The sequence below is a fragment of the Microtus oregoni genome, unplaced genomic scaffold, assembly GCF_018167655.1.
Source record: "Microtus oregoni isolate MIOR12 unplaced genomic scaffold, Mior012 000012F_ref0000307, whole genome shotgun sequence".
Taxonomy (NCBI): domain Eukaryota; kingdom Metazoa; phylum Chordata; class Mammalia; order Rodentia; family Cricetidae; genus Microtus; species Microtus oregoni.
The window spans coordinates 51,442,519-51,469,642 of NW_024543071.1; the positions used below are offsets into that span (position 1 = coordinate 51,442,519).

Below are 27,124 nucleotides of genomic sequence, written 5' to 3' on the forward strand. Positions count from 1 at the left end.
GGCCCGGGGTGGGGCTGCCGTTTGCTTCGCGTCCGGTAGAGGTCCGCTCGCACCCAGCACGGGCGGCTCCAGAGAGCAGCTGCGGCGGCCGAAGGTAATCTCTGAGTCGCGTGGATCGCAGACTGGGCTGGAGGATCGACAGCTGCGACCCAGGAGGCGCGCCGGGGCGCAGGAGGCGGGTCGGTGCTGTGGGGAGTGTGCCACAACCCGGACCGTTCCCAGTACCTTCCCGGAGGGCGACGTGGGGTGGGGCCGGCGGCCCTGCAACTCGAGCTGCGGCCCCAGTTAAAAATACCCCTTGCCCTCCCCTCCCTCTGGCTGGCCGTGCCCTTCTGTCCCAGCCCAACCCTCATCACCCGGACAGGCGCCCGGCTCCTCCCGGGGGACAACTCTGCCTTTTACCAATTTGTCCTCACGCAGAGTTGGCTCAAAGCCTGCCGAGGAAGGGAGGGACCGAGAGACACCCTGAGTAAGAGATAGTAAAAAATGTTGTGTGAGAGATAAGAAAGAGCGTAGAGGGAGCGGGGTAAAAGCCTCAGGAGTAGGTGGAGGACCAAAGAGGGAGGAACCAGGGCCGAGGGGCGGTGGAGGAGGGCGGGGAGGAGCCCTCTTCCTGGTTGGGCCCTGCCCTGAGCTGCCACCAAGGAAGCCAGCAGCAGGGACCGCAGCAATCTTCCAAACTCCCCTCCCCCAGGTAAGGAGTTGGGTGCCCAGACTGCGATTGTCTGACCCAGGCCACTGCTTCTGAGGCTAGGGTACTGTCGCTGATCGACCCCTGTTCCAGGTCCTCTCGGTGCCTGCCTGACGGGTTGGGGTCAGGAAGCAGCTTAGCGCAGGCGCTCACCCTGTCGCCAGGAGCTGGGCCAGCGTCCAGTGCTCTGATGTTCAGCCGGTCTCAGGAGCCTGTGGAGGGGCATCAGTGCCTGGAGTATTCAGTTCCTAAGACACCAAAAAAAGGCAAATGAAGTAGATGCTTGGCAACTTTGTGGAGGGGGCTTACAGGCAGAAAACAAGGTCGGAGATTCTACCTGCAGTGCTGATGTGGGCTGGCTTCGCCCGACACCACCTACCTGGATGGCTGGCAAAGAACTGTCAAACCTGGATAATGGGAATAAGGGAAAGGAGAGATGGTGGCCGGGTACATAGAAACTGAGCACATTTTTCCAGATTTGGGGAGCCTGACAAGGTGGCTGAGAGTCCCAGGATCCGTAAATGGGGCAGTGAAGCAGAGAAACCGTGTCTGGGGAGGAATGGACAGGTCCAGGAAAGCACTAGCAAGCAGGAGTTACGTTCTATTTCTGGGAAGGCCTGGGTTTTTAGCAGGCCCATGTGTCCCCCAGGATGGCAGAGGAGTTCATCACACCTGTGTATTGCACCGGGGTATCAGCCCAAGTGCAAAAACAGCGGGCCAAGGACCTGGGCCTGGGCAGCCATGAAAAAGCCATCAAGTATCTGGGCCAGGATTATGAAAAGCTGCGGGCAAGATGCCTGCAGAGTGGGGTCCTCTTCCAAGACGAGGCCTTCCCTCCAGTGACTCACAGCCTAGGCTTCAAAGAACTGGGTCCCAATTCCTCTAAAGCCTACGGCATCAAATGGAAGCGTCCTACGGTAAGAAGGCCACACTGGGTGGAACTTGGCTCTGCTGATGGTGAGGAGTGGGACCGGGGCCCGTTATTAGTGGTGGTTGGGTGCCAGTTTCTAGGAGGGACTGGCACATGAACAGGACTGTGGGTCTTGTAGGAGCTGCTGTCAAACCCCCAATTCATCGTGGATGGAGCCACCCGAACAGACATCTGCCAGGGAGCACTGGGTAGGCCCCCCCCCCCGGGCGGGGTTCTGGGTGTTTTTCCCAGTATGGTTCCCCATTCCCGCTCCATTGGGCACTGCCCCAGCTCCTCCCTCCTGCAGGCCCAGACAGGCTCTGGCTATCAGCACGGGTGCTGGTTTGCCCAGATTCCTGGGTCTTTTCTGTAAGCTGAGGGAGATGAAGGGTTCCTCACCCAGGGAATCCCAGGTTGTCCCCAGCACCCCACCCTCCCCTGAGCAGACCCACAGGGCAAGTCTAATAAGGGTCTTTCTTATCCCAGGGGACTGTTGGCTCCTGGCTGCCATTGCCTCCCTCACCCTCAACGAGACCATTCTACACCGAGTGGTTCCCTACGGCCAGAGCTTTCAGGATGGATATGCTGGCATCTTCCATTTCCAGGTGAAGGGCCCTGCACCCTTCCTGGGGTGGAGGCATAGTTGGCGTTAGGGCCATGTACAGCGATGGCCCACAGCACTCTGAAGTCGGGATGGCCAGTGCCACACCCCGTGGGGGCAGCCCTCCCTCTGGAAGGTATTTGACTGCTCAATGCCACCTCTGGCCGGTCATGAGTGAATGGTCAGGCAGGTATTTCAGCTGGCTGTCTTCCTAGGTGAGGCCGTGCTTAGGGAAGAGAATGTGTGGAGGAGAAAGGCTGTGCTTTGGCTCACAAAGCGATCTTTTGTTCACCCAAGCCTCAGTTTCCCCAGCTAAAGATGAAATATTCTGCTGGGGAAACCCAAGGGCATCTCTGCGGGTCACTTCTCCCTTTCCCAACCTCCCAACTTTGGCAAGCTCTGACAGAGTCTAGGAGAAAAGATAGACTTGGGATTTAAAACTCCTTCTCCTGATGTTTCCAACATGGCCTACTTTTCAACTTACATGAACGAATTCTCCAGGAGCCGGTGTTGAGAGAAGTACACCCCAAAAGTCTTAATTGAGGTCTTCCAGCCATGATGACCCCGCCATGCCTGGAGACTCTTGTTTCCTTCTGCCTAGTCAGGGCCCCTACCTCACTCTGCCCTGGCCGAGAAGAAATGGCGGGTGTTACTCACTGTGCTGAGATCCCCACACCTACCCTGCTCTAGCCCACAGGGGCGTAGTCTTTTCCCCACCCCCTATCCTCAATTCTCCAGTATTCTCTCCAGCTTTTGATGGGCCCCCTCAGTACCTCCTCCCAAATCCTTCAAGGGGCTTCTTCTTACCTCACTATTGTGGGCTTCTCCCTGTGACAATTATTGGAGCTCCCGGAAGCTTCTGTTCCTAGACAGTCTGGGTCTGCACCTCACTCTTCTATCCGGGTCCTTTGGCATCCCTGGGGCAAATCCGGGGACCTAGTGAACCAGCCCCGCCCACCTGCGGCGGAGGGTCTGGGTGCAACATTTTCAGCCTACATCTCCCTCTGATGCCCATAATCAGGCTTAGACTAGGGAGGCAAGAAGGGGGCAGGGCCTAGGGGCTGTCTTGAAGAACTTCTTGCCCTCTCTCTCCATATCCGAAGGGGAGCCTTGCTCCATTTCAGTCTCGAGTTATAGGTGTCACCTGCGTTGTCTTAGTTTCTGTTGCTCCTTTTCCTGGGTAAGAAAACTGAGGCTCAGACCTAAGGCCATGTGATCATCTCACCCTCTCACTATTGTCTAGGAACTATCAAGAAACCAGTCTGTACTTGTTCATTTAAGAATTTTAATTACTTATTATTTTTGCGAGTGTCTGCATGTGTGCACACACGTGTGCCTGTGGTGTGCATGTGTGTTAATGAGGAGTGACGGTGTATATGTATATATGTCTGGTGTGTAAAGGTCAGTTCTCTCATTCCACCATGTGGATCCTGGAACTGAACTCAAATTCTCAGGCTTAGTAGCAAGCACCTTTGTTTCCAGAACCATCTCCATGGTCCAAATATGTCTATGTGGAATTGTTGTTTTGTTTTTGAGACCCAGTCTTACTGTGTAGCCCTGGCTGTCCTGGAGCTTACTGTGTAGATCAGGTTGTCCTTGAACTCACCTTCTGAGTGCGGAGATTAAAGGTGTGTGTTGGAGATTAAAGGTGTGTGTAGTTGTGGCACCTGGGGCTGAGGAGGGCTGACTGACTATATACTCCAGTAGACAAAAGCATGCTTCTACAAATGCATGTGTGTTACACACACACCTGGCATGTGGATCTAGACTCATGCATTTAGTAAGCCCAGCTGGAGCTGAAGCCTGGGGGACCCCAGAACAGGTGCTCACCTTGCCCCTCCCCCACAGCTGTGGCAGTTTGGGGAGTGGGTGGACGTGGTCGTGGATGACTTGCTGCCCACCAAGGACGGGAAGTTGGTGTTTGTGCACTCTGCCCAGGGCAACGAGTTCTGGAGCGCCCTGCTTGAGAAGGCCTATGCCAAGTGAGTAGGAACCCCAGGGCGCACCATCAGTCTCCAGGGGTGGAAGGGTTGCTCCTGGCTCTCATACCTGGTCTTACCTGCCCCGGAACTGCCCACAGGGTAAATGGCAGCTATGAGGCCCTCTCAGGAGGCTGCACCTCAGAGGCCTTTGAGGATTTTACTGGTGGGGTCACCGAGTGGTACGATCTGCACAAGGCACCCAGCGACCTCTACCAGATCATTCTGAAGGCCCTGGACCGAGGCTCCTTGCTTGGCTGCTCCATTGATGTGAGTGATGTCCATGTTCCTCTGCACAGCCCTGACCTCATCCTCAGCCCAGGCTCAGCCTGAGACACACACCCCTCACCTCACTGTAGGTTGTGGATGCAAAATCAGCTCTACCCACCACCTCCTTCCTATCTTCCACCTTCAAACCTCCGACCTCAGTTGTGCCCCAGACTAGTTCCCTGCTTCCTTCTGCTCCCTTTCCTTATCAGTTTTTTGTTTGTTTGTTTGCTTGCTTGCTTGCTTATTTTTTTGAGACAAGATTTCTATGTAGCTTTGGAGCCCTTTCTGGAACTCAGTCTGTAGACCAGGCTGGCCTCGAACTCACAGAGATCCACCTGCCTCTGCCTCCTCAGTGCTGGGATTAAAGGCCTATGCCACCACCGCCCAACTCAGGTTTTTTATGAATTATTTATTTGCATTTTATATGTATTGTTTTGCCTGTATGTATGTCTATGTGAAGAAGTCAGATTCCCTGGAATTAGAGTTATAGACAGTTGTGAGCCTCCATGTGGGTGCTGGGAATTGAACCCAGGTCCTCTGGATAAGCAGCCAATGCTCTTAACTGTTGAACCATCTCTCTAGGCAGAACATACATTAAAATTGGAATGATACAGAGAAGATTAACAAGGCCCTTTTTCATTCTTATTACCTTCTCATGTTCAGAGGCCTTCACAGCCCAAGTGCTTCTGATCTCTGATAAGACCTCTTTCCTACTCTCAGACTTCACCCACTCCCAGCTCCAACCTCTCCTTTCTCGTTGCTTCCCCTCACCAGCCCCACAACTGTTTCCAGACCTCCCTAGTCTGCCCCTGATCACTCCACATCATGGGAAGACTGCATCGTGCAGTCTTCCAGGCCGTCCTTGGCCAAATGCTGCTGTGTGGCCTAACACGAAATCTCGAAAACTTACTTAAAAAACTGAGATCTGAAACTCTGGCTTGACTGGGCTATTGCCACGTGTGAGCTTTGTGGATGACAACGCCACACTACAATGTCTGAAAGGTTAGCTATGGGGCTGGAGAGATGGCTCAGTGGCTAAGAGCACAAACTGCTCTTAGAGAAGTCCCAAGCTCAGTTCCCAGCACCCACATCAAATAACTCACAACCTCCTTGTGGCTCCCTCGGGCTCTGAAGCCACTGCCCACTGAAGGTATCTTCACTTGTAAGTGCACGTACCGATGCACAGCCACAACAGAGGAAACTTTCTTTTAAGGGCTGTATGAGTCTGCAAGTTTAGCCCCATTTGAGTCTGTCCTTTTCTTCCCCCCTTGCTTGCCAGCACACTGAGTTCCTCTTAGGGGTGGGCTTGATTCTAATTGTGTGTATGTGCACACTCACGATGTTGCCAGCCCTAACCCTTGGCGGCATAGTGATGGCCTCGAGGTGGATTGGCCCTGCTCCCCAGGAGGTACAGTGGTCCTGTACTACAATGGAGTGGGCAGGACAGGAGTCCCTGGTAGCTTTTCCCACCAGCCTTTGTGTGGGTGATGTGCCAGGAGGACTGGGTGTGCCTCGTGACAGCTCCAAGCAGGAATGGCGCCTCATCTGATCACAGTGCATGTTTCCTTCTGCAGATCTCCAATATCCGGGATTTGGAGGCTATTACCTTTAAGAACCTGGTGAGGGGCCATGCGTATTCTGTGACGGCTGCCAAGCAGGTATTTCCTGGGTGGGGCCTGCCCTGAGGGTGGTTCCCACTCCCATGCCTTCTTGGCATCTGACCAGGGTTGTGGGAGGTGGTTTCTCCCTTTTGACCTCCTGGGATAACCATTGTGTGGTATACATTGATGCTTATCCCAGTGACTCTAGTTCAATGTACAGCTGCCTCGCAGGGCTGTAAATCCCTAGAGGACTGGCTTTAGGGTATATTGGCTGTTTGGCCCTGGTATGCTGCTGGGTACTAAGCGGGGTGAGGTGATGAAGAATGTGGCCCAGGAAGAGGTGTCAAAGGGCATAGCAGTGATGTGTACTCTGGGAAACAGGTGAATTACCAGGGCCAGCGGGTGAACCTAATCCGAATGCGGAACCCCTGGGGCGAAGTGGAATGGAAAGGACCCTGGTGTGATAGGTAAGGGACAGGACAATGGGCACTGGTTGGGGAGATGTGGGGACATCTGGAGAAGTCCCTGACGTGTCCGCCTGGACCGCAGCTGGCTGGAAATGGACTCAGGGTTGAGTAGAGGGGTCCCATCTTGTGTACTTCTTTAGGATTTTGCTCTAACAGACCCACCCAGGCTGTGGGAGCTGAGGCAGCCTATGGATATAGCAGGGCATCTGATCTGACCTTGATAAGAGCACCCTGGCTGGCCACGGTGATTTCTGCTTGTCATTCTTGTGCTCAGGAAGCTGAGGGAGGAGGATCACTACAAAGTTGAGGCCAGCCTAGGTTGCACAGAGTGAGTTCCAGCTCAACCTAGGCTCCATGGTCTTTAAGAGGGGAGAAATATGGTACTACATAGTGAGAGCGGTCTCAAAAAGAAGAGGGGGCCCTTGAGTAGGACCTACAAAGACCTCAAGAGGGCTGGTTCTAGAGAAAGGCCCTGACCCGGGCTCTGGAAAACACACCAGGTTGGACAGGACCCAGGGACAGAAGTTAGCTAAGTCAGTGGTGTCCAGCCCTGGCCGTGCCTGCTTCCCACAGCTCCTCAGAGTGGAACAAAGTGGACCCCTATGAGCGAGAGCAGCTGAGGATCAAGATGGAGGATGGGGAGTTCTGGTAAGCAACCCTTTTCTTTACTTGCTCCCCTAAAACCCAGTTCATGATGGGGAAATGTGGTTCACGTCTGCCTTGGGCCCACAGGATGTCATTCCAAGACTTCATACGTGAGTTCACCAGACTGGAGATCTGCAACCTCACACCCGATGCTCTTAAGAGCAGTACCCTCCGGAACTGGAATACGACACTATATGAGGGCACCTGGCGCAGAGGGAGCACGGCTGGTGGCTGCAGGAACTTCCCAGGTGACCTGAGCCGAGAGGCAAGCTGGCAGTCAGGGCAGGGGTGTGGGGAAGGCCACCTGCCTGAGCCTGTTCTGTGCCTTGGGAGACAGATTGGGTGTTCCTCACATTAGCCTTGAGGGGTACATCCTTAAATGTCCTTAAGGTACTAAAGGACCCTGCTGAATGCTTAGGGCCTGGGTAAGAACATCTTGTTGTTATCCAAACATCTGCTGGTCACTCCCCTCATTCCCAGTACCCTCCCTCCTGACCCACTGACTTCCTGTCCTCTCACCTTTCCCTCTTACAAGTGGGTGACTGTAGCACGTGGTCAATTGCATTGTCCTGTGCCCCCTCCCTCGGCTCCAGCTCCGCCTGCTCACCACAGAGCATCATGGGCCTTGCCCAGTCTGGGAATACATCTGCCGCTGCCCAGGCCTCACTCTCTTGGAATTGACTGATCTTGTGGACTCCCATTTGAATTACTCTACTCTTGCACACACTGTCTGTCTGTCTGCCTGTCTGTCTGTTTCTCTCTCTCTCTCTCTCTCTCTCTCTCTCTCCCTCTCTCATTTTTGGTTTGTTTTGATTTTTTTTTTCTGCATCAGGGTTTCAGGTAACCCAAGCTAACCTTGAGCTTGCTCTGTAGTCAAGGATGGCCTTGAACTTCTGATCCTCCTGTCTCTACTTCCAGAATGCTGGGATTATAGGTGGCATTACAACACCTGGCTTATGTGGTATTGGGGATGGAACCCAGGCTTTGCGAATGAGAGACAAGCCCTCTACCAATTGAGACACCGCCCAGTCCCCTTACCCAGATATGAATCATCATCTTAATACATAGATTACTTGTTTGTTTCCTAAGACAGGGTTTCTCTGTGTAGCCCTGGCTGTGTGGAATGCACTCTGTAGACCAGGCTGGATTCAAATTTGAAGATTTGCCAGCCTCTGCCTCCTGAGTGTCGGGGCTAAAGGCCTGTGCTACAACCACCTGGCTCATTTTAATATATTTTAGAATATTAAAATTATTTATTTTATGAGGGTACGTGTGTGCATGTAGAGGGTCAGCTTGCAGGGCTGGTTCTTGCCTTCCATCATGTGGGTCCCGGAGATCTGACTCAGGTAGCCAGACTTGGTGGCAACTACCTTTATCCACTGAGCCGTTCTGCCTGCCCTTGCTGTTTTCATCTTGACCTTGCAAGCATCTAGTTCCCTGCCCTTTCCCTCTCTTTGCTCCTGTCACCCCAGCACAACCACAATCCCAGTTGAACCAAGCTTTCTACTGAGTCGGAACCACAAAATGTGGCTGGAAAAAAAAACACAAGTAAGGCTGTTTTCCTTGTAAATTCGTAACCACAAGCCTCTAATAAGCAGTTTGCATGGTACGCACATCCCACTGGGAACTCTCCACTCTCCTTCTCCTCCATCTTCTTTCATTGTCATCTAGAGACCTGGCATGTCATTGAAGAGACCACATCCCCTGTGGCAACTCATTCTTGTTCATTCCAGTGCTTGGGGGGGTAGAGACAGAAGGATCAGGAGTTCAAAGCCAGCTTTGAATGTAGAGCAAGTCTGAGGTCAGCCTGGCTGCGTGAGACCCTATCAGAAAAGAGAGGAAGAGATTGCCCGGCGGCGGTGGCACACACCTTTAATGCCAGCACTCCGCAGACAGGGGCAGGCAGGTCTCCACCCTCTTCTGCTCTGAATTGCCTTGCTGCCATTTCCTTCCTGGCAGCGCTGGCTTGACCAAGTTCATCCCTGTGGTGTTCCCTCGAGAAGCTCATCGATGTTTTTTAGAAGCATTCTTCTCCTCACTTTATTTTCCTTCAAACCTTTAAGCGCTGGTTTCCTGTACCACAGCTGGGCAGCCTGTGCTTTCCTCCGCCAGCCTCTTTATCACCATTGTGCAGTTCCTGTATCTTTTTGGGTATTTCTGGCCCTGGTCCAAGCGTCTGTCAATTACTCACTGATGTAATTGTTATGGATTTATGATGTAAATGTTATCAGAAGTCCTGTTATTAGACAAGGTGGATTCCTTCAGGAGTCTCTTTGATAATTTTTTTAAAGATTTATATTGTAAAGTGTATTTATTTTATGTATATGGGTGTTTTGCCTGCATGTATTATCTGTGCACCATGTGCATGCTGGTGCCCATGGGCGGAGAGGGCATCAGATGCCTAGAATTGAACTTACAAAAGTTTGTGAGCCACCATGTGGGTGCTGGGACTCTAATTCCATTCTTTATTTTTTTTTATTTATTTAATTTTTTTTTTGGTTTTTCGAGACAGGGTTTCTCTGTGGTTTTGGAGCCTGTCCTGGAACTAGCTCTTGTAGACCAGGCTGGTCTCGAACTCACAGAGATCCGCCTGCCTCTGCCTCCCGAGTGCTGGGATTAAAGGCGTGCGCCACCACCGCCCGGCTCTAATTCCATTCTTTGCAAGAGTAGTATGCATACGTAGCTGCTGAGCCATCTCCCTTGCCCCTCCAATCCCAGGACAGAGTCCTGTGACCTAACTTCTCCTAGAACTTCTGAGTCTCCTCCCTTCACCTCTCGGCTTTAATCTTTTTGTTGCTGTTGTTTGTTTTTTTTAAAGAGAGTTTTTCTGGGCAGGCCTGGCTGAGATGGAAGTCACTCTGTAGACCAGACTGTCCTCACACTCAGAGACCCACCTGCCTCTGTCTCCAAGTGCTGGGACTTACAGAGAATATAGCCACACTTGGTTCTTCTTAAATCTTGCCTTTTGTTTGCTTACAAATTTTAGCATTGGGTTAATAAGTCTTTTTTTTTTCTTAAGAAAATTTGAGGGTGCTGGGTGGTGGTGGTGCACACCTTTAATCCCACACTCAAGAGGCAGAGGCAGGAGGATCTCTGTGAGTTTGAGGCCAGCCTGGTCTACAGAGCGAGTTCCAGGACAGCTAGGGCTGTTACACAGGGACCCTGTCTCGAAAAAACAAAAAACTTGGGGGCACTGAAGTATAATTCGGTGGTAGAGTGTTTTCTGGAAAGTAAACGGTCCTGGATTCCAGCCCCAGGACTACCTAAAGTAAATAAATGTAATAGTTTATTATTTTTAAGGATTTCTGTTTGGGGCCTTCATGGCCAGCCTCTATCTCATAACTAAAATAAAATTAGATCTTATTTGGAATTCTTATTAGATCTACAGATCAAATTTACATTTTTATATTTTGAGCCTTTCAGTCTCAGAACATGGTATATCTTTACTCTGCGTGTGTGTGCGCACGCGCATGCTTGCTTGCTTGCTCGAGCTCTCATATATGCAGGCACGCATGTGTGTTCAAATGTTCGCTCATGCGTGTGCAAGTGGAGGTCGGAGGACAGCGTTGGAGGGTCTTCCTCAGCCACCCCCACCTTGTATTTGAGACAGCCTAGGCTGGCTGGCCAGAGAATTCGGAGGTGTCCCTCTGTCCCCTCACCCACTCTGGGAGTAGAAGAGGACAACGCCACACTGGGATTTGTTTCTTTGTTTTCAGTTTTTCAAGATTTTTTTTTTTTGAGGCAGGGTTTCAGTGTTGGGCTCTGACTGTCCTAGAACTTGCTGTGTAGACCAGGCTGGCCTCGAACTCACAGAGATCCACCTGTCTCTGCCTCCCCAGTGCTGGGATTAAAGGCGTGCACCACCACCGCCTGGCATCCTGGGGTTTTTTTAACATGGGTCCTGGAAACTGAACTCATGCTTGCAGGGCAAGAACTTTCCAGATTGAGCTATCTTCCTAGCCCTTTATTCTGGCCTTTCATCCCTCTTTATAGAAGAATATAATTTTTAAAAGGGTGTGTACATCTTTTGAGATCTAGTGCTTGGTGAGCCATCCTTCTACTATAAAAGACTATGTGTGCAGTATCCAACACACTTGTACCAGAAGTGGTTCAGAGTTTATATATTTTTGGCTTTTGACATATTTGTATATGTATATAGTAATATTTTTATTTTTACATTATGCATATGGGTGTTTTGCCTGCATCTATGTCTGTGTACCACATGCATGCCTGGTATATGTGGAGACCAGAAAAGGGCATTGGTTCCCCTGGGACTGGCGTTACAGACAGCTGTGAGCTGCCATGAGGGTGCTGGGAATTGAACCCAAATTTCCTAAAAGAACAGCCATCATTTTTAACCACTGCAACAGTTCTCCAGCCCCAAAAATAGCTTTTAAAGATAACATTTATTGAGGCAGGTATTGTGGCGCATGGCTTTAGTACCAGCACTAGGGAGGCAGAGGTAGGCAGATCTCTGAGTTTGAGGCCAGCCTGGTCTACAGAGTGAGTTCCATGACAGCCAAAGCTACACAAAGAAACCCTGTCTCAAATAAATAAATAAATAAATAAATAAATAAATAAATAAATAAATACATAAACAGATTCTTGCCTCTCAAATGATACTTATGGATACAATAATGCCCAGTTGCCTTTTAAATGTAGTTTGTATCCACACGTCTCTTCTAGATTCTTTGTGGTTTACTAGCTGGTGCCCCAGGAATGACAATGCATTTGTGTCATCTTGTCCCACTTTCCCAACTTTCCATGCGTTTTCTTTCCTACTACACTGTCTAGAGTAGAGCATATAGGAGCCGCCATTAAGGGATTCCTGATTTGGCTTGTCTTTTCGTTGTTGTTTAATTTTCTAATATTGTATTTACTTTGGCAGGGCGGGGTTCACACACGAGGTCAGAGTACAGCTTGTGGGAGTTGATCTTCTCTTTGCACCCTGTAGGACTTGGGGTGGAAGTCAGATGGTCAGGCTTGGTGGCAGGCACCCGTAGAGGTCTCCCCAGCTCCAGTAATACATATTTGTGCTAGGTGTCACTAGAGCAGATTTGTTGGTGGGGGGCTGGGGAGTGAAGGGCTTTGTGGGAGGTTCTGTTGTTGCTCTGTGGTCCTAGAAATCGAATCCAGGGCCTTACACACGCTAAACAAGTGTTCTGCCCAGAACCACATCCCTGCCCCCCACCACCTTTTTTTTAAAAGACAGTTTCCATCTTAAAATTCATGGTTGTCCTTCCGTTGCCTCCCAAGTGCGGAGACTGTAAGTCTGCACAGCCATGCGTAGTTTATCAGGTATTGGAGGTGGGACCCAGAGCTTTGTGCCATGGTCCACTAGGAGGCAAGCAGTTTACCAACTAAGCTACATCCCCACCTGATAAAAGGTTTTAGTTTCATATTTTGTGTATGCACGTGGGTGTTTTGCCTGCATGTATGTCTGTGTACTACATGTATACCTGGTGCCACGGAGGCCAGAATTGGGCAACAGATCCTCACAAACTGGAGTTGCAGACATCTGTGAGCCACCTTGTGGAGGCTGGGAATCAGACCAGGCCCTTTGGAAGAGCAGCCGGTGCTCCTAACTGCTGAGCCATCTCTCCAACCCTTTGAACATTCATGCAACAATTTTCATGAGTGAGCTTTGCCTGTTCATTCTTTGCTCGCCCTGACCACACTGCTGTGGTCCTGCCTTCTCTATTAGAACAGCCTCTTCCTTTGTGTGCTCTAGAAGAGTTTGCATAAGGATAGATGGTTTGTTTGGTAGAAAGTGCAGCTGTTGAACCCGCTTTTTCCTTTTCATGAAAATTAGCTTCTTTAGTTTGCAGTCCTAGGGATGGCAACTTGTGTGTACCGACGAAGCACTCTGTACTGAGATGCATCCCCAGCAGTCTCCATCCCAATGTTTATGTATTTAACTTCTTCTACCTGCCTATCTATTTATCTATCTATCTATCTATCTATCTATCTATCTATCTATCTTTCTGTCTATCTATCTATCTATCTTTCTATCTATCTATCTATCTATCTATCTATCTATCTATCTTTCTGTCTGTCTATCTATCTATCTATCTATCTATCTTTCTGTCTATCTATCTATCTATCTTTCTGTCTGTCTATCTATCTATCTATCTATCTTTCTGTCTATCTATCTATCTATCTATCTATCTATCTATCTTTCTGTCTGTCTGTCTGTCTGTCTGTCTGTCTATCTATCTATCTATCTATCTATCTTTCTGTCTGTCTATCTATCTATCTGTCTGTCTGTCTGTCTGTCTGTCTATCTATCTATCTATCTTTCTTTCTGTCTATCTATCTATCTATCTTTCTGTCTATCTATCTATCTATCTATCTTTCTGTCTATCTATCTATCTATCTATCTATCTATCTATCTTTCTGTCTGTCTATCTATCTATCTGTCTGTCTGTCTGTCTGTCTATCTATCTATCTATCTTTCTGTCTGTCTATCTATCTATCTATCTATCTATCTATCTTTCTGTCTGTCTGTCTGTCTGTCTATCTATCTATCTATCTATCTTTCTGTCTATCTATCTATCTATCTATCTTTCTGTCTGTCTATCTATCTATCTGTCTGTCTGTCTGTCTGTCTATCTATCTATCTATCTTTCTGTCTGTCTATCTATCTATCTATCTATCTATCTATCTATCTATCTATCTTTCTGTCTGTCTGTCTGTCTGTCTGTCTGTCTGTCTATCTTTCTGTCTGTCTATCTATCTATCTATCTATCTATCTATCTATCTTTCTGTCTATCTATCTATCTATCTATCTATCTTTCTGTCTGTCTATCTTTCTGTCTGTCTATCTATCTGATGTGTGTGGGTGTTTTGCCTGCATTTATATCTGTGCACCACATGCATGCCTGGTGCCCTCGGAGGCCAGAATCGAGCAACAGATCCCTTGGAACTGGAGTTACAGACAGTTGTGCCCTTCCAAACAGATGTTGGGAACTGAACCCGGGTCATCTGGAAAAACAGTCAGTGCTCTTAATGAACCTCTCTCCAGCCCCATGAGTGATTTTATAATAGTCTACTTTAAATTTTTTCTTTCTTAAAGATTTATTTATTGTACCTTGGGGTTTTGTCTGCATGTATGTCTGTGTGAGGGTGTCAGATCCCCTGGAACTGGAGTTACAGACAGTTGTGAATTGCTATGTGGGTGCTGGCATTAAACCCGGGTCCTTTGGAAGAGCAGCAACTGCTCTTAAACACCTAGCCATCTCTCAGGCACCCCAATTTTTTTAGATTACATTTATTTGTATTTGAAGTGATGGGGTTTCAGGTGTCACTGAACACATGAAAGTCAGAGGACAACTTTACGGAGGTCAGTTTTCTCCTTCCACCATGTGTCTCCAGACTTGGCAGCTACCACCATTACCCACGGGCCCATCGCACCGGCTTCGCATGTTAATACTTATCTCCATTCATTTGATTTATCTTCCCTTCCCTCCTTCCCGCCTTCCCTCCATTCTTCCTTCCTTCTTTCTCTCCTTCCTTCCCTCCTTCCTTCCCTCCCTCCTTCCTTCCTTTCTTTCTTCTTTCTTTCTTTCTTTCTTTCTTTTTTGTTTTTTTCAGACAGGGTTTCCTTGTGTAGCCTTGGCTGTCCTAGAACTGGCTCTCTAGTCTAGGTTGGCTTTGAATTGACAGAGATCTGTCTGCCTTTGCTTCCTGAGTGCTGGGTTTTAAAGGTGTGGGCCACCATCACCCAGCTAGACAGGTTCTTACTTGGTAGTCCAGGTTAGCCTGAAATTCACAGTAACCCTCCTGCCTAGTAAGCTTTTTCCCACTGTGCATTTAAATGTCTCAAGAACATGCCTAATGCATCTTGTTTTGTTTCATTGAGACACAGGGTCTCATGTAACCCAGGACAGCCTTGAGCTGGTTGCGTAGCTGAGGATGCCTTGGACTTTTTCTTTTTTCTTTATTTTGTTTGTTTGTTTTGTTTTGTTTTTTGAGACAGGGTTTCTCTGTGTAGCTTTGGAGCCTGTCCTGGAACTCACTTTGTAGACCAGGCTGGTCTTGAACTCACAGAGATCTACCTGCTTTTGCCTCCTAAGTGCTGGGATAGAAGGTGATCCGCCACCACTGCCCTGAGGGCCTTGGACTTCTAATCTTCCTGACTCTACCTCTAAGTGCTGGAATTACAGCTGCCAGGTTTCGCTTTCCTTTTATGCTTTGTTGCGGTTGTTAGTCTTTTAAATGCTGAGGCTGGCTTCTAGAGGCTCACATAGGTGACACAGTGCTCTGCCACTGAGCCCAGCCCTATCAACACCCTGTGCCCAGCTGCTCTTCTAAACAAGGCAGAGATTTTAGAGCACCTTCCTTGGCTTGCCCTCCCCTCTATGACATGGCATTTTAATGCTAAACCATTTTTGCTTGCCGTAAATTAAATGCTATGGTCACATGAGCTTGGATTGTCTGGGGATAATGATGGTCATCACATTCTCACCCTGTCATCTGTTCATAGTCTCTACTTAAAATGTCTATTAAAAGTTTTTTCTGGGCTAGGGAGATGGCTCACTGCTCTTCCAGGAGACTCTGTTTATTTCCCATATCTCTATCAGTGACTCACAATTGTCTGTGCCTCCAACTCGCAGGGATCTAACGCCCTCTTCTGCCGTCTGTGGGTACTGCACTCACATGCACATACTCACCAACACATGCATACAAAACTAAAATCAATCAAACAAGGGCTGGAGAGCCGGCTCTGTTCTTCCAGAGATCATAAGTTCAATTCCCAGCAACCACGTGGTGGCTCAAAACCACCTACAGTGGGATCTGATGCCCTCTTCTGGCATCAAGTGGACATGCAGACAGAGCACTTATACCTAAAAATATTTATATTTGTGTGTGTGTACCTGTGTGCTACTATGCCCAACTTGGATGGCTGAGTGATCTAAGACTCAACGCTTCTTGTAAAGGCACCAAGGAAGCCAGGCACTGGCTACTCCTTGGGGGCTCAGCTTTGCTGTCACTATCCCAAGCCGATTGCAGCTTGCGTCTCATTTTAGAACCCAGGGCCTTGAGCACACCAGTGTGCACTGAGTTACAATAAATCCTGCAGCTCCTCCAGTTTACTTTCTGAAGCACTGATTAATTAGTCTTACCAACAGAAACCCGGAATCAGATATCAAGGTAAATGTTGAAAGATCAGAGAAGCAAAGGAGCGGCCACAGTCAATTCTTACCTCTTTGGCTCCTCTGACCGAAAGGGCCCGAGATCCTGTCTCCCTGGTGCTGGGATCAAAGGTGCGAGCCACCATCTCCTGGCTCTGTTTCTCTGTTAGACTGGTTCAATCTCTGTAGCCCAGGGTGGCCTTGAACTCCTGATCTGATCTTCCTGCTTCCTCTTCCCAAATGCTGAGATTAAAGGTGTGAGCCACCACTGTCTGGTCTACACTATGGTTAACTGGTGGCTAGCTCTGCCTCCTGATCTCCAGGCAAGCTTTATTTGTCAGAACACAAACAAAATATCTCACAACATTTTTCTTTGTAGTAATTCTGATAATTCACCCACTTCAGCTTCTGAAAGACAAGCTCTGACAGGCAGAGGCACTGTCCTGCCTATCTCTCCTGTTTTTAAGTCAGGGGCCATGTAGAACCGCAGTGTTGAACAAGTTTATGAGTGAGTAAACACGGAATGTGCGGACGAGGCTTGGGAAGCCATCCGCCCTGCCTGCCTCTGAGCCTCCTCTCTTCCTGCAGCTACCTTCTGGGTGAACCCACAGTTCAAGATCCAGTTGGAGGAGGTGGATGACGAAGACGACTATGACAGGCGTGAGTCGGGCTGCAGCTTCTTGTTGGCGCTCATGCAGAAGAACCGCCGCAGGGAGCGGCGCTTTGGCCGGGACATGGAGACCATTGGTTTTGCTGTGTATGAGGTTAGCCTCACCTCCTCCCACTGCGGGAAGCATCTGCGGAAGTGGTTGGTCCAGGAAAGGAGGGTCACCATTCTTCTAGAATGTGGAGAAGAGGGAGCTGGGCTGATTTTTTGTGTGCCACACCTTCTGGTATCAGACTATGGGCTCAGCTTTTGGAGCTTTCTGTGGAGCAAGGATGCGAGCAGAGGCCTATGGAGTTGGGGAGAGTCTGCTTTACCGGAAGAGGCTATTCTAGGCCCTACTCGGTGCCTCCCCTGCATCTTTTTGTTGCTAGTGTTGTTTTGTTTTTGTTTTTTGGGGCAGGGTTTCTTTGTTTAGCCGTGGTTGTCCTAGAACTCACTCTGTAAGACAAGCTGGCCTCAAACTCAGAGATCCTCCTGTCTCTGCCTCCTGAGTGTTAGAATTGAAAGTGTGTACCACAGGACTGGCTCAGTGGTTAAGAGGACTGTCTGCTCTTCCAGAGGTCCTGAGTTCAATTCCCAATAACCACGTGGTGATTCACAACCATCTATAGTAGGATCTGCCATAAAGGCATGCAGATAGAGCACTCATATACATAAAATAAATTAATTTTCAAAAATGTGTGCACTATCACTGCCCAACTTCCCTTGGTTTTTTGTTTTGTTTTGTTTTGTTTTTCTTTTCTTTTTGTTGAGACACAGGGTTTCTCTGTGTAACAGTCCTGGCTGTCCTGGAACTCGCTTTGTAGATCAGTCAGTCTGGCCTCGAACTCATTGTCTCCCAAGTGCTGGGATTAAAGGCATATGCCACCACCACCAGCCTTTCCCTGCTTCTTATTCTGCAGCTCAAGATAGAAATGGAAACTTCTAGATCTTCCTTATCAGGGCAGAGGGAGGCCACCGTGTTAGCCTCCACCCAGAAGCCCTCGCAGCAGATGTCCCTGGGCTTTGTCACACTGAGATTGGTCACCTGGCAGCTGTTTCAAGGAGCAGAGGCCCAGGAGGTCACAGGGACAGAGACTTCTGCCCTGTCCTTCCGCTGGGAGGATAGGTCTGAGTCACCACTGGCCTGTTTCCTGTCCTCTAGGCTCCCTCCCTGAGAACTCAGGACCTCTATCTGATATGTCTGCCCTAGCTTTCTGGGCAAATACGTATTATTCTCTCTGTCTCTCTTGCAGGTCCCACGGGAGGTAGGTGTGGCTTTCTTTCTACTTGGTTCATCAGCCCGCCCGAACTCACCAGCCTGATGGGTCCCGGAGGGGAGGAGCAAGGTTGAAGTCAGCCCTACCCACACCCCACATCCAGCTTCTGGAGATATCACCTTATTTGTCACTGCCTGAAAAATGCTACCCCCAGTTCTTGTCATCAAGTAGGGCAGTCATTGCACTCCTGGGGGCAGGTAGCAAAGAGTGGATTTGAACCCTGATCCTCAGTCTCCATTCAGCATGCACACAGGCCAAGTTCTCTGTGTCTCGCTGCTTGTACTGAGGAAGTGCTAATCAGGCCTTGGAGTGGGGGGCTAGGAGCGTGTGCCACTGGCTGAACAGTTGCTGCAGCCCTGGACCTCGGGTTTTGTATGCAGACGTGGCACTTCCCAGCTGTGCATGGGGGCACACGCCTGTAATTCCAGCACTTGGGAGGTAAAGGCAGGAGAATCAGGAGATCAATGTCACCCTTGATTATAAAGAGGGCCAGCCTAGGCTTCATAAGGCCCTATTTTATTGTGTGTGGGGAATAGAGAGCATTTCCTCTGGGGCTATCAAGAGGGTCAGCAAAGGGCCACTGTCAGGTTTCATGCGAGGCACGACACAGGGAAAGTGCCAATGAGTGACAATGGCGGCAGAACTTACATGGCCTCTTAGGTTTGTCGGTCCTGGATGTGACCCTAGGATCTCACACGTGCTAGGCAAGCACCGAACCACTGGGCTACATGCCCAGCCTGCATCAGGTTTTAAACTTTTTTATTGTGTGTGTGTGTGTGTGTGTGTGTGTGTGTGTGTGTGGAGAGAGAGGGTGTGTGTGTGCACGAACCACATCATGAGTGTAGAAATAAGAGGAGCTCTTTGTGGAGCTGGGCTCTCCCCTTCGTCCTTTCCATAGCATCCCAGGATGGGACTCAGGCCACCAGGCCTGTGCAGCAGGTATGTTTACCTGTGGAGCCATCTCAACATCCTGGCGTCGTAGTATTGTTGAGTCCCTTATCTGCAGTCAAGGACACTCATATTTTCTTTTTATTGTTTCATCTTATTTATTATTTATTTACTTTTGAGATAGGGTTTTATGTAGCCTAGGCTGGCCTTAAACTTGCTTTGTAGCTGAGGGTGACCTTGAATTCCTGGGATTGCAGGCCCATATCTGATTTAATGCCATTCTGGAGATCAAAGTCAGAGACTGGAATATCTCAGTAGGTAAAGGCACTTGACCCCAGGCCTGAGGAGCTGAGTTTGATCCCCGAACCTACGTGGTGAGAGGAGAGGACTGACTCCAAGTTTTCCTCTGACCTCCACTCACACGTGGGCGTTCAGGCATCCCCTCCCCCAACCACAGTAAATAAATGTAAAGATGCCGGGAAGGTCTTGTACCGCCGGTGCCCTGTACCGCTGGTGCTCTGTACCGCCGGTGCCCTGTACCGCTGGTGCTCTGTACCGCCGGTGCCCTGTACCGCTGGTGCTCTGTACCGCCGGTGCCCTGTACCGCTGGTGCCCTGTACTCGCTGGTGCTCTGTACCACTACTCCGCATCTCCAGCTGAGGCACCCAAGTTTTGCAGAGGGTGAGTAACTTATCAGGGTCTCGCAGGCTGGGTACCCAGACTTAGCAAGCTGCTTCTCACAGACTGGGCTCTGGACTGCAGGCCTTGACCAGTATCCAAGGGTAGCCTGGGCTCTGGACTGCGGGCCTGGACCAGTATCCGAGGGCAGCCTGAGCGGGCACTGCAGTCCCCTGCTTGTTTCCTTCCTCCTGCCAGCTGGTGGGTCAACCTGTGCACTTGAAGCGGGACTTTTTCCTGGCCAACTCCTCTCGGGCCCGGTCAGAGACCTTCATCAACCTCCGAGAGGTCAGCAGCCGCATCCGCCTGCCGCCGGGGGAGTATGTGGTCGTGCCTTCCACCTTCGAGCCTAACAAGGAGGGTGACTTTGTGTTGCGTTTCTTCTCAGAGAAGAGAGCTGGGACCCAGTGAGTAGTAGATTCCCATCCCCCCACCTCTCCATTTCCCCATCTCTCCACTGCCTCTGCCCCAGGCCCTCTGACTGACCTTCTCTACTCTGCAGGGAGCTAGATGAGCAGATCCAGGCCAACCTCCCTGATGAGGTATGTGGTCCCCTTATTTCCCCCAGGTTCGTGATGGGATTTGGGTTCTGCTGGCAGGGCAGACTCCCTTCTGATAGAAGTCCTTAAAACAATACTAGCTAGTCCCTTGTTTGTCCAGCACTTCACAGTTTGCAAGGAACCTGTAATGATGATAGTAGGCAGTTCTTATGCTACGTCTGTGTATCTTGTTTCTTCTCCATAACTATTTCATCTGCGTTCTTCATGATATCACCCTCTGAATGGGAAACACAAGTTCAGAGAGGCTGATGAGTTAGCCTAGTTCACACAGCAGAGACTCCAGCCCAAACTTTTCAGCGCTCACTGACTTGTACCCATCATTTAGGCTACAAGAGTCCTAGACAGAAGGCAGATTCCATTTTACAGGTTAGAAAAGTGAGGCTCAGAGAGGTGGATGGAGTGACTTGTAACTGTGAGGTCCCACCCCACCTCCAGCGGCCATTCCTGCAGGCAAGGGCCAGGCCATACCATCCCTGACCTAGTCTCTCCATTTTGGGTACAGAGAGTGCTCTCTGAAGAGGAGATTGATGACACCTTCAAAACCTTGTTCAGCAAGCTGGCAGGGGAGGTATGTCAGGGCCTGGAAGAGGGTGGTAGGATGGGAACCCGTGTGTGAAGGGGGGGAACCCAGTAGATGCCGTATTTCCTCTTCCCTAGGACATGGAGATCAGCGTCAAGGAGCTACAGACCATCTTGAACAGGATAATCAGCAAACGTGAGGATGTCCAAATGACTGTCCCCACCCCGTGTCCTTCCCCAACTCAGCAAACATGAAGATGTCCAAATGACTGTCCCCACCCCGTGTCCTCCCCAACTCATCCCAGTCGTCATGGAACTAAACTGCACACCTTGGTCTAGGTGGCTGTCAGGCCTTCCACAGTCTGGCTCCGCTCGCTACCATTCCTATCCCAGACTTCTTACTAACCCTGCTCCGCCCCATCTGCTCCCTTGAGCTTTGTGACTTTAGGGAGGACAGACAGCCCATAGCAGGGCCAGCCACAGGTGCTCAGTGCTGATGGAAAGGCAAGGGTGCAGCCTCCAGGCCAGGCCACAGGTCTTGGGATGTAGAGTAAGACTAAATTCCAAGCCGGGCGATGGTGGCGCACGCCTTTAATCCCAGCACTTGGGAGGCAGAGACAGGCGGATCTCTGTGAGTTCGAGACCAGCCTGGTCTACAGAGCTAGTTCCAGGACAGGCTCCAAAGCCACAGAGAAACCCTGTCTCGAAAAACCAAAAAAAAAAAAAAAAAAAAAAAAAAAAAGACTAAATTCCAGGCTCTGGTGTGTGTGGACAAAAGCAGTGACCCCGACTTGCTCTTCCCTTCTGGCCTTGGCTGCTGCATGTTGGTATGAGCCTGTTCTAGCTGCCCGTGGTTTGCTGTGCCAGGCCTCTGTCTACATCCCTCCCTCTGGCCAGCATCTCCCTGGTCCTACCCTGCTGGCGAAGCTTGTTTACCCTCCCAAGCCCACAGTCAGCACCTGCTGGCTCCTCTTCTACCTAATTTCTTGTATGTCTGCCCAGTACTTCCTTCCTTTCATTCGGGGCCAGTTGGTTCCTGAGGCCCAGGAATGCTCTGTGGTTTCTCAGGAGGGCAGCACTGCACCCCATAGTTTGCCGGTCTCAGTGCCCGTGGGCTGGAGCCTCCCTCTCACTGATCAGTGTAGGGCTCCTGGCAGGACCAGTTCTGCAAGACCTCTGAATTGAGCCCTGGGACTGGGTTCTTCTCGATATCTGTCATCTCTCATGGCAGATAAGGACATCGGGTGCCCTGCTCTATCATTCTCTGTCTGTGCCCTCGAGACAGGGTCCCTCACTGGGCGTAGGACCAGGCTGGCAGCAATTGCAAGCCCTCGCAATCTTCCTCCCTCTGTCCCCAATGGCTCTGGGGTTACAGACTCTGTGTCTGTGTGTGTGTGTGTGTGTGTGTGTGTGTCTGTGTGTGTGTGTGTGTGTGCATGAGGAAGGGATATGGAGGCTGTGTGTTTGTAAGTTTTTATTATATATTTTTTATATAAATGTTTGCCTGCACACATGTAAATGTACCACATGCATGAACCGCATCCCCTGATCTGGAGTTACGAGTGGCCGTGGATCCATCGTGTGGGTGCTGGGTCGTAAACCCAGGTCCTCTGCAAGAGCAGCCAGTATGCTTAATCACTAAGCCATCTTTCCAGCCATCTTCTTTTCTCTTCCTTTCTTTTCTTTTTTAGATAGGGTCTATATATCTGAGGCTGGCCTCGAACTCCTTATCCTCTGTTCTCCTCCTTCCAACTGCCATGGTTACAGGCCTGCACCACCTTGCTTGGTGTATATGATGGGGATCAAACCCAGGGCTTAACGGCTGCCAGGCAAGCACCCTCCCAACTGAGTGGCATTCTCTGACCTGTTTGTTTGTTTGTTTCAGACAAAGACCTGCGGACCGATGGCTTCAGCCTGGAGTCATGTCGCAGCATGGTGAACCTCATGGATGTATCCTTTCATCTGCTCGTGTCTCCTGTGGGGTTTGAGGTTGAGGAAGATGCTGCGTAACTGTCCTAGGAACCGCTGAGAAGCTTGGGTGGAGCTGGAAGGGTGTGGATGTGGTGAGGTCTCGTGCTCAAATACCTTCTTAGATATCTCCAGGAAGGGAGAGTGAGGCACAGGTCTTCTGGGAGATGGAGAAGACCTCAGTCCTAAGGCTGGTACCATCTCTGCACCTCTCTGCATCCCAGTTAACTATACCCAACACATAGAACTCCAGCCACAGGCTGCAGATGGCCGCTCTGTCTCTCCCCTCACGGCCAGGCTCCCTTCTCCCCAGCTACCCCCCTTACACATCTGCTCTAAATTGTACAGTTTCCGTCTTAACATCTGTCAAGCGTGATGGCAATGGGAAGCTGGGCCTGGTGGAATTCAACATCCTGTGGAACCGCATCCGAAATTACCTGGTATGTGGTCGCTGGCTGGGTTCTCCTGCCCCGCTGTGGCCTCAGTCATGGCGTGGCCAGGCCTGGCAGCAGGCATCCCTCAAACCTCCTTTCCCACCCAAGCCCACCCATCTCAGCGAATGAGACCTTCCTGGCCGTTGCCCTCCTCCCTTCCTTTCCCTGGGCAGCAGGTAGCCCTGAAGAGCTGCTGACTCACCAGGTCCACACCCTTTCCTCTCCACCCAGACCATTTTCCGGAAGTTTGACCTGGACAAGTCCGGCAGCATGAGCGCCTATGAGATGAGGATGGCCATTGAGGCCGCAGGTGAGGGCCGAGGCTGGTGGCCCCGAGCTCCTGAGCCCCAGGGCTGTCTCCTGGGGATGATGCTCTGGTTACTGAACTGGCTACTCCATCTGTCCCTCCCTTTCCTCTCCTTACCAAGAACAAGGGGTTTTTAATTAATTGTGCCTGTGCATTTGTTTGTGGTTTGCATTGTTTATTTATGTTCACGTGTGTGTGTGCATACATGGAAGCCGGAGGTTGACCTCATCTGTCTGCCTCCATTGCTCTTACTGAGACAGGGTCTCTCGCTAAAACTGGGTCTCACCGATTAAGCTAGTTCAGTCATCCAACTTTCGTGCAATCTGCCTTCCAAGTGAATGTTGGGATTGCTGGCCGACTACCACACCCCCTGGTTTTTATGTGGATTCTAGGGTCCAAGCTCTGGACCGAGAGTTTTCATGGCAAGTGTTTTATCCATGGCCACGAAACAGAGCCCTTTCTTACAGCCCCAATGTGAAGAAGTAATTCTCAGAGGGAGAGCAACTGAGTTCAGGACATATAACCAGGCAGGCAGAGAGAGGATGTTGGGTATCAGCTCCAAGCTCCGGGGAGATAGGTGCAGGACTCTCCCACCCTGGCCTGTGTAAAAACAAGTCCAGAGTGTTTTACCCAAATGCGGCCAGATGCCTAAGTCCTCTGCAGCCAGCTCCCGATTTCCTGGAGTGACCTGGGTGGTATGCACCCTTCCCTAAGACCTGGTCCTCACTTGCCCAGCCCCTCGCCGCTTTACCCAAGAGGTCTTTCCAGAGAGGGATGACCCTGTGTATCCTGCCCAGAACAACTCCTCCACTACCCTCTCTGGCTGCATCTGCTCCGGCCGGCCCTCACTCGCTCTTCTTCCTCTGCCCAGGCTTCAAGCTTAACAAGAAGCTGCATGAACTCATCATCACCCGCTACTCAGAGCCTGACCTGGCTGTGGACTTCGACAACTTCGTGTGTTGCCTCGTACGACTAGAGACCATGTTCCGTGAGTGTCCCTAACTGACCTACTCTCTCACAGTGCCTGCAATGTGTCCTCGTGATCCAGTGGGAGAGATGGGGGGGGGCAAATAGGGTGGAGGCTGAGGAGGGGACAGGGACTTATCCATAGGTACTAGGTGTATGAAGTGTGGGCAGAGGAGGGCCTAAGGAGGCCCCTTTGGGCAGGAAGCTTCATGGCTCTAAGGGACAATAGCTTGAGGTACATGGGAGGTAGGAGACAGTCTTGCTGGATATTAATTGGCTGGTGTTCCAGACTTAACACATCTTTTTCTTGAACACAGGGTTTTTCAAAGCTCTCGACACAGACCTGGATGGTGTTGTGACCTTTGATCTATTTAAGGTGAGATGACCATTCGTGTTCACCTGTTCCTTCCTGGGCAGGCGTCCATAGCCTTGGAACCAGATCTCAGATATGAGTCCTAGTCCTGGAAGCCTTGGATCAGGGGCTTTGGGGACCAGGGGAGGGATGAAGAACAGGAGGCTAGGCCCCCAGATGTGGGAATCAGCAGACTGGTCTCCTGGACTAGAGAAGTAAGAAAGCTCCCCCTGCTGGGCGTGGTGGTGCACATCTCTAATCCCTACACTGAGGCAAAGGCACACCTGCCTGAGTTCGAGGCCAGCCTGGCTTACAGAGTTAGTTCCAGGATAGCCAGGGTTACACAGAGAAACCCTGTCTTTAAAAAAGAAAAGAAAAAAAGCACCCCTATCAGCAGAGGGTCCCCCAAAAAGGGGATGAGGTGCGGATGGTGATGGCTGAACCCTGGGGCTGGACCCTGGGCTCTGGGACGGGTGAAGAAGGAAGCTGCCATGTTGCCCTTCTGCGGCTCCTGGTAACCTGTCCATCTGGCCCTTACAGTGGTTACAGCTGACGATGTTTGCATGAAGAGGGATTCGACTCCCATTGCCTGTGTTCTTCCTTTCCTCTTCTGCCAACCCACGCCTTCCTGCTATGCCAGACCAGACCACATCAGCTGCAAGTGCCTTCCTTGGAACAGGAAGCCACCTTTGTCCTCCTGTCCTTTCTCCTCCCCACTACCTCTATTCAACTGCTCTGGGCAGAGTCATGGGCCCCTCCCTACCTCTGTGGCCAAAGGCTCAGAATGGACAACCCTGGACCCTGCTCATGGCTAAGACCAGGAAGGCAGCTCCTTGCTTATTCCTTCTTCTGGGGCAGGAGCAGGCACCCCTGCCCCCACCCACACTAGTGTCTGGATATGTGTTCTCCCTAATCTGTAGAGGCTATAACCCTTGCCATTCCCTAGACTGCAGACTTTATAACCACTAGCTAGCTCACACTGTCTGCATCTGGGATCTGAAGACCTCTCCCCACCAGGGAGCTCCACAGCCAGGATCACCTGTGCCTTCCTATGCAACAGCCAAGATCCCCTCTGCAAACCAAACCACTCCTCTCCTGCCCCATTGCCCACCAGGAACTTCCTGGCTTAGCGGGTGCTCAGGCCCTCCCTCCTCCCCTCCTCCCCTCCTCCCTTTTTTTATATTGGTCATTTTCAAGGGAACGTTTGAGGGGCTAGTGCACTGATTACGGAGGAGCAGGCACTGAGGGCGGGGTAGGGCGGTCCCTTGTTTCAGTGCAGTGGAAAAATAAAAGTAAGGGTGCACATCCGTCTCTGCGTGTTATCCTCCCAAACCTTGATGGTACCAGCAGGCCAGGGCTTAGAGACAGTCGCTAGCGGCATGCCCACTTTGGCTGGAGACTGGGCAGACGGCTGTGGCTACCCTGAGATGTTGAGAAGGGCTGAGTTACAAAGACGTGGGCTGGACGGCTCTATTGACAATCCAGTGTGGGTGGCTTTTCTGGTTTTGCATGCCCTCCTCTTCTGCCAGTGTCAGCAAGGAAACACAAAACCTCTACTGAGCACAGAGCTGCCCTACCAGGAAGCTGGGACAGGCATGTTGTCTCCCTCCTGGGCCACACTGGATCAGCCACAGCTTATATAAGCTGTTCTGCCTCTGTGTCTCTGCTTGCCAGGAACATGAGTGGGTGGGACTGGAGGATGAAAACGAGTCACCCGCTAGGACAAAGGCTGCAGGCAGCCAGTGGAGCCCGAAGGATCCAGGGCCGTGTATTTGATTGGTAGAGAGTTTGTCTAGATAGAGGTAGGAGAATTAGAAGGTTATCCTCAACTACATAGGGAGTTCCAGGCCACCCTGGGCTATATGAGACCCTGTCTTGAGAAGAGGAAAAGAGAGAGAGAAAGTAAGAAGGCAGGAAACAAGGAAGCAAGGAAGGAGGGACCAGCTGGGTGGTGGCAGTGCACACTTTTAATCCCAGCACTCAGGAAGCAAAGCCAGCTCGGTCTACAAAGTGAGTTCCAGGGCAGCAAGGACTGTTATACGGAGAAACCCTGTCTCAAAAAACTAAACAAAACCAAAAAATGTGAGGGACCAGGAAATGAGGACTTCCCACAAGACTGCCATATAGAAATAGAACTGAGACTTTTTCTTAAGATTTATTTATTTATTACATATACAGTGTTCTGCCTACATGCATGCATGCCAGAAGAGGGCATCGGATCTCATTAT

The 27,124-nt window shown here is 50.5% G+C and overlaps 1 protein-coding gene across 3 annotated transcripts; it reads left to right on the forward strand.

The window, feature by feature from the left end:
• Capn1 (calpain 1) lies at nucleotides 1-26,216 on the forward strand. Of its 3 annotated transcripts, none has more exons than XM_041661288.1 (22): nucleotides 1-94; nucleotides 1,341-1,608; nucleotides 1,741-1,810; nucleotides 2,088-2,206; nucleotides 4,051-4,184; nucleotides 4,283-4,451; nucleotides 6,026-6,109; nucleotides 6,434-6,519; nucleotides 7,093-7,167; nucleotides 7,252-7,412; nucleotides 16,887-17,062; nucleotides 18,201-18,212; nucleotides 19,989-20,197; nucleotides 20,293-20,332; nucleotides 20,853-20,918; nucleotides 21,008-21,065; nucleotides 22,755-22,819; nucleotides 23,209-23,277; nucleotides 23,503-23,581; nucleotides 24,450-24,566; nucleotides 24,862-24,920; nucleotides 25,437-26,216. In XM_041661288.1, exons 2-22 carry the CDS (start codon nucleotides 1,342-1,344, stop codon nucleotides 25,461-25,463), a joined length of 2,142 nt encoding a protein of 713 aa, XP_041517222.1. In that variant the 5' UTR covers nucleotides 1-94; nucleotide 1,341; the 3' UTR covers nucleotides 25,464-26,216. The 3 variants fall into 3 exon arrangements, with proteins under 3 accessions (XP_041517222.1, XP_041517221.1, XP_041517220.1); XM_041661287.1 differs by lacking the exon at nucleotides 1-94 and adding an exon at nucleotides 109-179; XM_041661286.1 differs by lacking the exon at nucleotides 1-94 and adding an exon at nucleotides 556-694.
• Nucleotides 26,217-27,124: the final 908 nt, after the last annotated feature.

Bases quoted from the DNA above. Each gene is read 5' to 3' on its own strand.
- Capn1 (XM_041661288.1), top strand. From the start codon at position 1,342: ATGGCAGAGGAGTTCATCACACCTGTGTATTGCACCGGGGTATCAGCC. The intron at 7,168-7,251 runs GTAAGCAACCCT...TTGGGCCCACAG, and splicing joins ATGGAGGATGGGGAGTTCTG to GATGTCATTCCAAGACTTCA. The intron at 22,820-23,208 runs GTATCCTTTCAT...ACATCTGTCAAG, and splicing joins GCATGGTGAACCTCATGGAT to CGTGATGGCAATGGGAAGCT.